General features: G+C 36.2%; 1 protein-coding gene across 1 annotated transcript in view; it reads right to left on the bottom strand.

Annotated features, from left to right (window-relative positions):
* The window catches only part of DOK5 (docking protein 5), a 145,196-nt gene extending 143,474 nt beyond the window's left edge, over nucleotides 1–1,722 (bottom strand). Inside the window, exon 1 of the mRNA XM_051976618.1 lies at nucleotides 700–1,722. Coding sequence (XP_051832578.1) covers nucleotides 700–765 — 66 coding nt within the window. The 5' untranslated portion in view covers nucleotides 766–1,722. The remainder of the gene's footprint in view (nucleotides 1–699) is intronic.
* Between the last annotated feature and the right edge of the window lie 12,299 nt (nucleotides 1,723–14,021).

Genomic DNA, 14,021 nt, shown 5'->3' with positions numbered 1-14,021 from the left:
CCCCTTCCTCTTCTCTTTCTACCAATACTTGGTGAAGAACTGGGCATGCTCAGGGAGGGGTTATCAAATCGGGACTTTCGCCAGCCAAAGCCCTTTACCTCGTAGTTTGTGCCTTCCCAACCATCCCTACTCATCACTCACTATCCCTATCCCAATTTGCAAAATAAAGTTCTTGGCTGCAAGCGAAAAGAAGGGGTGCGGATAGGGTTAAGGGAGCCCTTTTACTGAATGCTCACAAATTCCGACCTAAGGGACTTCATTCAGAGAGAACTAATGAATCACAATCTCACGGGACTAAAAGGGACCCAAAGCGGTGAGAGGCTCTTATCATTTGTCTACACAGAATCCTAAGGGATCTGGGGTTCCTTTGGGAGACAGGCTCCTATTATCAAACGTCAATCTGCCAAAGAAGAATAAGAGAGAAGGGGCAGAGAGGTCAGAGAAAGAAGCAGGGGGAAAAAAAGCAAGGAGAGATAAGAGGCAAAGAAGAGGGAGACGTAGCCTAGACATACATAGACATACCCATGGTGAGCACAGAAGAAACCAAGATATATTTCCAGAAATATATCGAGTCAAAGAAATTGGCACAAAATCCACAATTTTCCCCACCCCCGCCCTGACTTTCTCTAAGGCTATTTTCAATACTCCAGAGAGGCTGCAATACAAAACAGCTAAGGGAAAGAAATTGTCAATACTTACACCTAAGCGTCTGCTCCTAATCTTCACATAGCCTTGTTTCACTATGTCATTAAAATTGGAAGCCATCCTAGACTGTGGCTCCCTTTCTCCACACACCCTGACCCGAAAGTCCTTCTGGGGTGGGAGCTGCCCAGGGTGAAAGGGGGAGAAATTAAAAAAAATTTTTTTTTTTTTAAAGGAAGGAAGAAAGTTCAAGGTTGGGAAGAAGCTCGTGGGCTGCGGCTGCCTGGATGGCTGGCCGCGCTCTGTCAGCAGCCCCACATCACTTTCATAATCCTCCTGACCCAGAAACTCCGAGACAGCGGCGGCGGCGGCGGCGACGGCGGCGGCGGACTTTAATCCACTTTGAGAGAGCAGAGCGAGAAGAGGCTGGAGCGCAAGGAATCAGCTGACGCAGCCACCGCTGTCTGAGCAGTGACTGGTGGGGGCTCCAGTGCCCGGCTCTTCTCCAGGGTGGGGAAAAGAGGAGGAGGAGGAGAACAAGGGGGAGGGAAGACTAGGAGAGGAGGAGGCGGTGCTTCCCTCTGTGCTAGGCACCCACTCGCACACACGCGCGCGTATACACACACGCGTACACTCACGCAGGCACACATTCACGGGAGCAAGCCCTCCTGGCTCTCCTCTCCCTCCTGTCTCTCCCATCTCCTCCCCATCCTCCTCCCTGTCATTCCCCTCAAAGACTGAGAATCTGCCCCAGCCAATCCCCACTCCCCTACCTCGTTGCTAACCGCTTCCCGCTCCGGTGATTTATTTTAGGATTCAAGGAAATCTAGTGAGATGACTTTAATACAGGAAACTTCCAGTAAGAAAACTCCCTCTACCCAGGGAGATCAGCACTTGCTCTGCAATTTATAGTCTTAAAAGAGTTGCGGTGAAGGTAAAATGAACTGCGGAGGGTCGCGTAGTCAGTATGTGTCAGAGACGGGACTGGAATCCAGGACTTTGCGATTCCAAGGCTAGGTCTGCATCCGCTGTGGTAAGTATTCCTCTCCCCTACAGCACAGACTGAGATTACATTAGGGAAAGACCACCAACTCAGACCTGTAGTCTTAAGAAATGGTCTGAGTCACCGAAAGTTTAAGTAACTTAACATCACAATCCTTATTACTAGAGACAGGGTTTAAACCCAGGTCTTCTAGATTCCAAATCGTCTTCCAAGCCGCTATGTAACCCTGCCTCTCATCTAAAAATACACACAGCTAAATATAAGGAGAGAGAAAACAAGAGTGTAGTGGAAAGAGAACGTAAATAGAATTCAAAAATTTAAATTCTAGCAATGATTTTATCTCTTCTGATTTACTGGGAGACCTTGGACAAGGCATTTGGCTTTCCTTGGGTCTCACTTCATACCTCTGGAAAACGAGGTTAGACTAGAGCAGAGGTTTCCAACCTGGAGCATGTGTACCTCTAAGGAGTATTAGAATGTTGGCTTACAGGGAATGTTTTGATTTGGCTTTTTAAATTTTATTTCCAATCAATGAAGTTACAAAATTCTGCTTAAAGTGATTTTTACAATCTAGTACTCTAGAGAGTGCTTAAAAGGGAATGTGATTAATCTCATTTTATCTCACGTATGTGTGGCAAACTGTAGAATTTAGCTTCGTTAATTTTGAACAGGGGAAACAGGAAGATCAATTGAAAGCTCCTGGGTTTGGAGATAGAAAAAGGTTAGAGAATACAGGATTAGATCTTTAAGGCTGGGAATTATTTGGTTCTACATTTGCTATGATCTGAATCAATCTTGGCAGTGTGATAATGATGCAATAAATATTGAATTTGACATTATTGGATCTAAGCTTTACCATTTTACTATGTGTGACTTGGGTCAGTTCACAATCCTCTTCTGTAAAATGAGAGACTTGAACTACATGGTCTCTAAGGTCCCTTTCTGCTCTAAATTCTAAGAGTAAGAAGACATGAACACCATATCCTGGATTTATCATGTTTATCATGAAGTATACTTCATTACCTTGAGCAGCTCACTATCTCTCAGTTTCCAATATCAGTACAGCACATAGCAGTGGCTGGAACATAATGGGTACTTGATAAATATTTATTCCCTTCTCTGCACACTGGACATAATCATCAACTTAGCTACCTCTGACAAGAAAAATAATTTTGTTGTTGTTTAGTCGCATCTAACTCTTCATGACCTATTTAGGATTTTCTTAGCAGTACTAGAATATTTTACTATTTTCTTCTCCATCTCATGTTATAAATGCAGAAACTGAGGCAAACATAGCTTTTTTTTTTTTTCCTCTGTGAGGTAAACTAAAGTTCACATTAGTTAGTATGTGTCTGAGGTTAGATTTGAACTCAGGGTTTCTTGACTCAAGATTAGCACTCTATCCACTGCACCACTTAAGCTGCCTAAGGCAGTTGATATGAGGAAAGAAAAATGACTCATCTAAAAATGATCATTGCTAATCCAGGATTTGAAACAAGGTCCTCTGACTCCCCTACACTGTCCTTCCCATCACATCACTACAATCTTGCTATGCTATTAACACATTTATCTATAGCCATTTGTGTGGATGAAAATCATTATGACAAAAGAGATTGAAAGACATTCTGAATCAGTAAGACCAAGATTTAAAACTTTAATGTGTTTTAATGGGTCAAGTGCTGAACTTGGAGTCAGAAAGACCTGAAATATAATCTCAGATACTTACTGTTTGACCCTGTCATTCCCAAAGCCTCAGTTTACTCATCTGTCAAGTGAGAGATAAGGGGATCAGTCTCCATGATCCCTTTCAGATCTATGGCAGTACTGTCATGACAGAAAATAACTCTGTGACCATGGGCAAAATATTGAATCTTTAAGCACATCCAAAAAGTCCTTTAAAACATCTTCTTTCATGAAATATTTCCATACCACAAACTACTTACACAAAATTATAAATCAGAAAATATGTGTCTAAGACATATGTATGTAATATGGATATATAGATATAGATACAGAGATATATATACATGGTGGTGTGTGTGTATATTTTCCTGAATAAAGGGTCGAGTCATCTCAATTGCCTCTATCTTGGCTATATAAATTGTTTCTTAGCTCATCTCTTTAAAAATACATTCCAAACTACTGGGCTTATACCCCAAAGAGATACTAAAGAAGGGAAAGGGACCTGTATGTGCCAAAATGTTGTGGCAGCCCTGTTTGTAGTGGCTAAAAACTGGAAAATGAATGGATGCCCATCAATTGGAGAATGATTGAGTAAATTGTGGTATGTGAATGTTATGGAATATTATTGTTCTGTAAGAAATGACCAGCAGGATGAATACAGAGAAGACTGGCGAGCCTTACATGAACTGATGCTAAGTGAAATGAGCAGAACCAGGAGATCATTATATACCTCAACAATGATATTGTTTGAGGATGTATTCTGATGGAAGTAGATCTCTTCGATAAAGAGAGCTAATTCAGTTTCAATTGATCAAGGATGGATAGAAGCAGCTACACTCAAAGAAAAGACACTGGGAAATGAATATAAATTGCTTGCATTTCTGTTTTTCTTCCCAGGTTATTTATACCTTCTGAATCCAATTCTCCCTGTGCAACAAGAGAACTGTTTGGCTCTGCACACATATATTATATCTAGGATATACTGTAACCTATTTAACATGTAAAGGACTGCTTGTCATCTGGGGAAGGGGGTGGAGGGAGGGAGGGGAAAAATCGGAACAGAAGTGAGTGCAAGGGATAATGCTGTAAAAAAATTATCCTGGCATGGGTTCTCTCAATAAAAAGTTATTTTAAAAAAATACATTCCAAAGAAAGATTCTTTAGAATATTTTAATGCTTCTAGCCCTTTTAGCTGCAATGTTCTCACTCTTCTTAAGTGGACATTTTATAAACAATTTGAGTAAGTTTCCTATTGTAGCCTAACATAATAGCAATGGGGATAAGATCCAATAAAAGAGATTCAATGTATGTCTTCATTCTGTCTGAAAAAGAATACTTTGATCTAATTGAGTTTTTCTCATTCTTTCTGAGAACTTTGACTTTCATTGACCTTTTCCTTGTGTATGCTGCTTTAAGAAAAGATTCTTTTTCTGTGTTGGAAGTGGAGATATGAAATACAACAAAATAAAAGCCGATACATTTTGGAAGGGGAATTTTTTCCCCTAAAATGAATACCTACTGCCTTCATCTTCATGTTTTCCAGGAAATATGAAATTCTTCAAGGCTCAGTTACCTGCTGAAACAGAAGAAACTCTCTTTTACTGGAATTCAGAAAACTAAGGCTGGCATTGCCAGAAACTAGCTAAGTGACCTTGGATTAGTCATGTCTAGCTTATTTATACTCTATAAATGAAGATAAATTTAACCTGAAGTATCTCTTCTAGATCTCATATTCTAAAATGACAAGATATCTGAGAGTTTCTTTTTGCTGCCAGAAAATGTGAAGCCCTGTCCATGGTATCCAACATTAAACTTCCTAAAAGTTATTTGCTAAATATTTCACTTACAGACACAAATCATAGAATTATAGGAACTTAGAATGTGAAAGGACTTCAAGGATCATCTAGTCTAGGGATTCTTAACCTTATATGTGTCAAAGACCTCTTAAAAGCATATGGACTCTTTTCAGAATAAGCTTTTGCTTATGTTCATCATTGAGATTTCAAATTTGACTGAGAAATTAGTGAAGAATAATGATATAATTTTTCCTCATAAAAAGTTTATATGCTTCTTTAAATCTAGCAGATTACCTCTTGGTGGTCTATGTATACCAATTTAAGAACCACTGATTTCATACAATCTCATTTTACAGATCAGGAAACTGTTTTGCTCCATACAACTGATTAATGGCAGAGTTTAGGACTTTAAACAAACAAACAAAAAAGCAGAATTAGATTTTGAATCACAAAACTAGGTGAAGTACCACTCATGACTTGCCTGATCTTGGGCAAGCAATTTAATTTCTCTTAGTTTCCTATTTTATAAATTAAAGAATTAAACAAGATAATTACTATGATCTTTTCAACTCCCAAAGTCTCTAACCCAAGGGAATTCAAGTGCTCTTTCCACTACACAAATTTCAAGTTGACTCCAAACCATACTTGAAAACTTCAAGTAAAAACGTCAATTCAACAAATCTTTAGAACATAGGAGAATGAAGAATGAGGAAGAAGAGTATGATGCTGTATAGCTAAATATAATATTATTTATTTGCAAAATTGTCAATCTAATGTTATTTGTAGATATCACTGAAAGGTTATCACAGACTTGATTTAAGTATTAGTTTTACTGGTGACAAGTCTATGATATAGGACTAGTCTAGATATTAAACTAGAGTTCTAATCCTCTAATTTGGGCAAGTCAGGATACTTCCTTTTTATAGGTTCTAGATTTTGTCTGATAATTTCCATCGTATTTTCTACCTCGAATATTTTTCTGATTCTATGATTTCAAGGAGTAAGAAGTTTTTGAAACACTATCATCATTTTCATCCTTCCTAGTAGGGTTCAGGGTAGTTGAAATTATTCTATAAAATTTTGTGATCTTTTATTACAGAAGCATTGAGTTATAAATTCTAAAAGAGTCATCAAAAGTTCATCTGATTCAATCTCCTGCCTCCAGACAACAGACTTACAAGTCCCTTTCCTCTCTAAAATTCTTAATTTCATATCTCTGAAGACCTAAACCATTTAAGATCTAAGTTCTTCCAACTTTTAAAGCTCTCAAGATTCTAAGATTTCACATAACTTGTTACTTGGAAGGAATTATTTCATGATGTCCCACAAATTTTTAATAGAATAAGTTTAAGTGATTCATGAACCTTAAAGAACTATGGGCATATTAGGCACTATTAATGCATTATTGTTATCATTGCTAGATACTATTAATAGGGCACAGCTATTATTGAGACTTCTTTGGTTAGTTAAAAAGCTTATCTTGAGACATGCACAGGAACATCATGAAATTTCTTCACTCTAATTATTTTGGAACTTTTAAAGGAAAGAAAACATGTGCCAGCATCACACAGCAAAAGATATTTCGTAGCAAGAAATTTAAAAAACAAAACAGTTGATGTTTTCCTCTAGTTCATCAAAGAAAGTTGTCTCCTCAACAAGTAAGATCATGCATATAAAGCCAGAAGAGACTTCAGAGGTCATCTAGTCTGATATTTCTATTATATGAGGATATTCAGACCCAGAAAGGATAAGTGATTTGCCAATGATCTCAAAGGTAGCAAGTGTCAGAGGTAAGATTTGAACTGTAGAGCCCATGTAAGTTTCATTACATGATGCTGTCTCCTCCAGGACTGAGGTTCAAATGGTTTCCTGCCCAAGCCTTGGTCTGAAAAGCATCTGACACCTGTCCTGCAAGACCTTACACCATGCACAGCACCCAGGTCAAACATATGTAACCTTTATTCTGACCAGTTGGGAAGCCCTAATGGAATTATTTCATCTGTCATTGGAAAAAGAGATTTCTCTTTCTTTTTCACACTTCAAGTTCAACAAACAATTGTTAAGTACATAGCTCATGAAAAGAATTGTAATAGATTCCAAGAGAAATAGGAAGATGAATAGGACAGGCACTCTACCATCATGAAATTCACAATTTGGTAGCAGAGAAATGAGAGAGACACAAATAACTATAATAGAAAAATCATGTCTGAAAAGAGAAATGTAAACCAAGGACTATACTACATCAACAAAAAAGGAGAGAATTATTATGAAATGGGAAAACAGGAAATTTATTATTTTTAAATTTTTATAGGCATCTTTTGTTTATATGATATTATCTTCATTTCCAAATACAACCTACTCTTTTTCTCTTTTCAAAAATTATAAAAGGAAGAGAAAGAAAAGCAGTTAAGCAAATATAGCTGATGCTTAAACTGATCCTGACAGAATGGGAAATATATAGTGACCCAGATTCTCAGAAAAAGGAAGGACCTGCATTTTCCCATAACTTCTCAAAGACCAGACTTGGTCAATGTAATTACACAGTTAGTGTTGAAGTTGTTGTTGTTGCTGCTGTTGCTGTTGTTGTTGTTGCTGCTGCTGCTCTATTTTCCATTTCTTTTATCATAGTCATTATGCATATTGTTTTCCTTGTTCTGCTCATGACTCTCAGCATTAGTTGATCCTGATGCTTCGAATACTTCATGTTCTCTTTATTGTGAGATATAATGGTTTTTTCTCAATGCACATGCTTCTTGACTTCTCTGAAGCTTATGACATTGTCAATCGTCTTTCTTTCTAAGCCTCTGTAGGTTGCTCACTCCTTGTTGTGTTCCTACCTATCTGATCACTCCTTATTCTCCTCTGTTGGATCTCTATCCAAATCATACCAATAACTATGAATATTCCTTAAAACCCTTTTCCCTCTATATTATTACTTTTGATGATCTCATCAGTTCCCTTAGTTTCCTTTATCTTCACACTGCAGATAAATTCCAATAACCTTATAATCTATTTATCCAGCCTTAATCTGTCTCCTGAACTTGAGTCTTCTATTTCCAATAACTTATTGGAATCCAGAACTGGATATCCCTGATATGATTTAAATTCAGCATATCCAAAACTGAATTATCTTTCCTGCCCCTAAATGGTGCCCTTTCTAACATTCCTATTATTGTGGAAGAAACAACCATCCTCCCAAACCCAGGCTTCCAAACTAGAAATCATCTCTAATTTATCCCTCTCTCCATTATTCCCCCATATCCAAACTGTTTCTGAGTCCTGAATACTTTATTTTTTTAACATCTTTCATTTATGTCCCTTTCTCTTCTCTGATACTGCAACCATATTGGTACAAGTCCTCATCACCTTTTGTCAGCACTATTGGAATAGTCTTCTGATTAGTCTCCCTGTTTCAAGTCTCTTTCCCTTTCCAGTGCATCCTTCACTCAACTGAAAAAGCAATCTTCCTAAAGTGCATGTTTGAACATTTTACCCACTCTTCCATTCAATGAATGCCAGTGGTTCTCTATTACTTTCAGGAGCAAATATAAATCCTCTGGTTTTCAAATTCTTCTGACATGAGCCCATCCTGCCTTTCCAGTCTTTTGAAACCTTAGTTTTTCTCACATAATCAACAATACACTGACAATGGCTTCCTACCTATTCCTTGCACAAGACAGTTCAACTTCTGACTTCAAGATTTTTCAATGACTGACTATTCCTCCATACCAGGAACACTTTTCCTCTACATTTCTGTTTCCTTACTCCCCAGGCTTCTATCAAATTTCATCTATAATTTCTTTTTACAAAAGACTTATGCAAGAAACCTTTATTTCCAGTCTCCCAGTAAGGCTAGTGTCTTCCCTCTATTGTCTCCCCCAATTAGATTGTGAACTATTTTTCTTTGTATCCTCAGCACTTAGCACAGAGTCTAAAATGCAATAGGCACTTCACAAATTCTTGTTGACTTGACTTCCTAATTAAAAAAAAAATTAATAGCATTCTATTACATTCGGATGTCACAATTTGTTAACCTATTCCTCTATTAATGAACATCTACTTTGTGTCCGAAGTTCTGTGTCCAAAGTTCTCTGCTCTCAAAAAAGTGCCATCATGATTACTTTTGTACATTTGATCCTTTTGTCTATGTCTTTGACATGATACCTTTCTTATATCTTCAGCTGCATTTATTTTATATAATATCTATGTGTATATTCATGTGCTTGCGAATGTGCACAGTGTCTGAATTTATGCATATATGCAAATTTCATGTGTGATATACATTTACAAATAATACATTTTCTCCCTTGTAAGACAATGCCAGCTCCATTAGGGCAGGGATTATGTCTTTTTTTTTTTTTTTTTTTTTTGATATATCTCTAGGACCTAACAAAGTTTCTGGCACATAGTAGTACCATAATAAATTTTTGTTTATTGATTGATTGATTTGACTACTTTGGTGTATGTACTACAGTTAGATCACTGGATTAAAAGATATCAATTTTTTAAGCGAACTTTCAAATTACTTTCCAGAATGGTGAACTAGTTTACATTTCCAGTAACATTGTTTTATTGAGCCTGTCTTTGCACAGCATCTCCAACAATTCCATGTGTTGCCTTCTTTACCAGTTTACTAAGTATAGGGTAAAACCTAATTTTTAATTGTATTTTTTTCTTACTTTTAGTGATTTGGAACTATTATTGGTATGGTTGTTAATAATCTACAATTCTTATATTAAACTTTTGTTCATATACTTGGCCACTCATTAGGAAATGATTTTTGATCTTAAATATCTGTTAATTTCCCATATATTTTGGGTGAGTGATTGTATTTTTACATTTATTTATTTATTTTTCCACAGTTACATCCAAAACAATTTTTTTACATGTGTTTTAAAATTTTTCGAGTTATTTGTTCTCTCCCTATCCCTACCCACAATTAAGAAACCACTTGTGAAGTAATGCAGAACATTTCCATAAAAGTCAAGTAGTGAAAAAAATAGATCTCCCACCCCAATGAAAATAAAAACCCTCAAGAAAAGAGAGAGAGAGAGAGAAAGAGAGAGAGAGAGAATGCTTCAATCTGAACTCAGACACAATCAGTTCCTTCTCTAAATATGGATAGGATTTTTCATTATAAGTCTTCAGAATAGTTGTGAATGATTGTACTATCTAGAATAGCAAAGTCATTCACAGATAGTCATCCCAGAACATTGCAATTACGTTGTATACTGTATATTTCAGTTTGCTTGAGTTCATGGAGAACTTTCCAGATTTTTTTCCTAGAGCATCCTGTTTATCATTTATTTCCGTTAGAATAATAATATTTTATCATGAACCCACATTGCAATTTATTCAGCCATTCCCCAAATGATTTGCATTCCCTCAATTTCCTTTTTTTTTTTGCTCTGAGAAGAGAACTGCTTGGAATATTTTATTTTATTTTATTATTATAGCTTTTTATTTACAAAACATATGCATGGGTAATTTTTTATCATTGATCCTTGCAAAACCTTCTGTTCCAACTTTTCCTCTCCTTCCTCTCACCCCCTTCCCTAGATGGCAGGTAACCCAATACATGTTAAATATGTTAAAGTATATATTAAATCCAATATATGTATACATATTTATACAGTTATCTTGCTGTATAAGAAAAATCAGATCCAGAAAGAAAGAAAAAAGACTGAGAAGGAAAACAAAAATGCAAGCAAACAATAATAGAAAGAGTATTGTAGTGCATACTCATTTCCCATAGTTCTTTCTCTCTCTGGGTGTAGCTGATTCTCTTCTTTACTGAACAATTGGAACTGGTTTGAATCCTGTCATTGTTGAAGAGACCCACGTTGATCACCGTATAATCTTCTTGCTGCCATATATAATGATCTCCTGGTTCTACTTATTTCACTTAGCATCAATTCATATAAGTAGGAATATTTTTTGTACATATAAGTCATTTTCCTTTTTTAAAATATATCTTTTGGTAGTCATGCCAAGTAGTGGTGTTTGTTGTTAGATCAAAGGATATGCATTAGTTTATAGCCCTTTAAGCACAGATTATATTTTTTGATCATTTATCAATTGGAGCATGGATCTTATTTTTTTTTGTATAAATTTAATGCTATTCTCTCTAAGTTTAAGAAATGAGGACTTATCAGAAAAACTTATTTCAAAATTCATTTTTACAATTAGTATTGCTAACTGTAATTCTCACCGTTTCTTCTTTTTCTCCTTTTATTCTGTCCCTCTTCAAAAGTCTTTGTATTGACCACTCCCTCCCCCAGTTAATATTACCTCTCTTTTGTCACCCTTCCCCCTTCCCATATCCTATTCCCCTCCTATTTTCCTGCAGGGTAAGATAGAGTTCTATATCCCCATTGACTATGTATGTTATTTCTTTTTTGGGCCAATTCTAATGAGAGTAAAGTTCACTCTCACCCTCTCCTTTCCCTCTTCCCCTCCACTGTAAAAGCTTTTTCTTGCCTTTTTCATGGCAGATAATTTGCATCATTCCACTTTTCTCTTTCTCTTTCTCCTTGTACATCCCTCTCTCACCCCTTAATCTCATCATTTTAAAAAAGACATTATCCCTTCATATTTAACTCACACCTATGTCCTTATCTATACATATTCCTTCTAATTTCCATAATAATGAAAAAGTTCTAGTGAATTACAAACATCATCCTCCCACATAGGAATGTAAATAGATAAACCTTAATAAGTCCTTTATATTACTTTACTGATTATCTCCTTATGTTTCTCCATAATCCTATGTTTGAAAATCAAATTTTCCATTCAGCTCTGGTCTTTTCATCACAAATGTTTAAAAACCCTCTATTTCATTGAATGACCACCTTTTCCTCTGAAGGATTATACTCAGTTTGCTGGGTAGGTGACTTGGTTATAATCCTAGCTCCATTGATCTCCAGAATATCATATTCCAAGTCCTCCAGTCCTTTAATGTAGAAGCTCTAAATCTTGTATTATCCTGACTGTGGCTCCACTATACTTGAATTGCTTCTTTCTAGAAGTTTACAATATTTTCTCCTTAATTTGGAAGTTCCAGGATTTGGCTATAATATTTCTGGGAGTTTTCATTTTGAAATTTCTTTCAGGAGGTGATTGGTAGATTCTTTAAATTTCTATTTTACCCTCTGGTTCCTAGAATATCAGGACAGTTTTCCTTGATATTTTCTTGAAAGATTATGTCCAGGATCTTTTTTGATCATGACTTTCAGATAGACCAATATTTTTAAAATTCTCTCTCCTAAATCTATTTTCCAGGTTAATTGTTTTTCCAATAAAATATTTCACAATTTTTCTATTAATTTTTTTTTTGGTTTTGTTGTATTTTATCTTGATTTCTCATGAAGTCATTAGCTTCCATTTGCTCGATTCTATTTTTTTAAGGAATTATTTTCCTGAGTAAGCTTTTGTGCCTCCTTTCCCAATTGGTCAATTTTGTTTTTTAAAACATTCTTCTCTTTAGCTTTTTGCATTTCCTTTTGTACCACTCTCAATTTTTTTTCCCTAATTTTCCTTTTCCTTTCTTACTTCATTATCAAAATCCCTTTTGAACTTTTCCATGGCCTAAACCCAATTCTTATTTTTCTTGGAGGATTTGGATGTTGGAGCTTTGACTTTGTTATCATCTTCTGAGTGTGTGTTTTGATCTTCCTTGTCACCATAATAACTTTCAATGCTCAGAAACTTTTCTTGCTGTCTGCTCAGCCTATTACTTGACTTTTAACTCTTTGTTAAAGTAGGGCTCTGTTTCCAGGATGGAGGGTGCACTATCCCAAGCTTCAGGGGTTTTCTGCAACTGTTTTTCAGAGATTCTTGTAGGAACTTGACCACAAGTATTCTTTTCTGTCCTGGAGATGGTAGGTGTGTCCCCACTTCCCTATAGCTGTAAAATCTAGTGTGCTGAATGGAGGTGGGGCTGTGCACCAGTACTACACTGAAGTGCCCCACCCTAGGACTACATGCTGGGCTCCCACCCTGGTTCCACAGATCTTTTGTTGTCTCTGAACTGATTGGTCTGGAAGCCCCCAGTATTGCCACTGATTCAAAAATCTGGCTGGATCCAGGGTCCGGTGCTGGGGCTCGGACTAGATTTAGGGTGTGACCTGCACCAGGACTGGAGCTGGACTCCCACCCTGATGTCACAGAACTTTTCTGCTGATCTAAGTTTTCTTCAGCTGGAAAATGTTCTACTTTATCTTTTTGGATGTACTGATATTCTAAAATTTGTTTAGGGTTATTCTTTAAAGAAATTTGGACCAGTTTTGAGGGGTAATTAGATGAGTTCTTGCCTTTACTCTGCCATCATGGCTCTGCCTCCTCCTAGGTAAGAGATCCTTGTCAAAGATATTTGTTGCAAATATTTGCCCAATCAATAACTTCTTAGAATCTTGTCCACATTGTGCTAATTTTGTATGTGTAAAATCCCTTTTAGTTTCATGTAATTGAAATTATCTAGTCTACATTTTGTGATAGCATCCATCCTTTGCTTTGTTAAGGACTCTCTGCTTAGTTATACATGTAAAAAGGATTGGGTTCTTTTCTAAGTTTTGAAAAATTCTTGATCTTTAATACTTTAATACTCAGTTCAAATAACAAATCTGTTCTTATTGTGGTACATAAGTTAAGGTAGTGATCAACCCTAATTCCTATTGAACTATTCAGTTTTTCCGGTAATTTTTATCAAATAGGTAATAATTCTTCCAAGGTAATTTATGTTCCTGGATTTATTGAACACTGGGTTATCAAAGTTGAATTGTGTGTGATTATTCCTTATTTAGTTTGTCAATTGGTCTGCTTTTCTATTTTTAAACAGGACCAAGTAGTTTTCATGATTACTATAGTGTAATGTAAGAGTAGGAAGTGTTAGTCATTCT

Source organism: Antechinus flavipes, chromosome 2 (genome assembly GCF_016432865.1).
Source record: "Antechinus flavipes isolate AdamAnt ecotype Samford, QLD, Australia chromosome 2, AdamAnt_v2, whole genome shotgun sequence".
Classification (NCBI taxonomy): Eukaryota; Metazoa; Chordata; class Mammalia; order Dasyuromorphia; family Dasyuridae; genus Antechinus; species Antechinus flavipes.
This window is presented reverse-complemented; position numbering and strand designations above follow the sequence as displayed.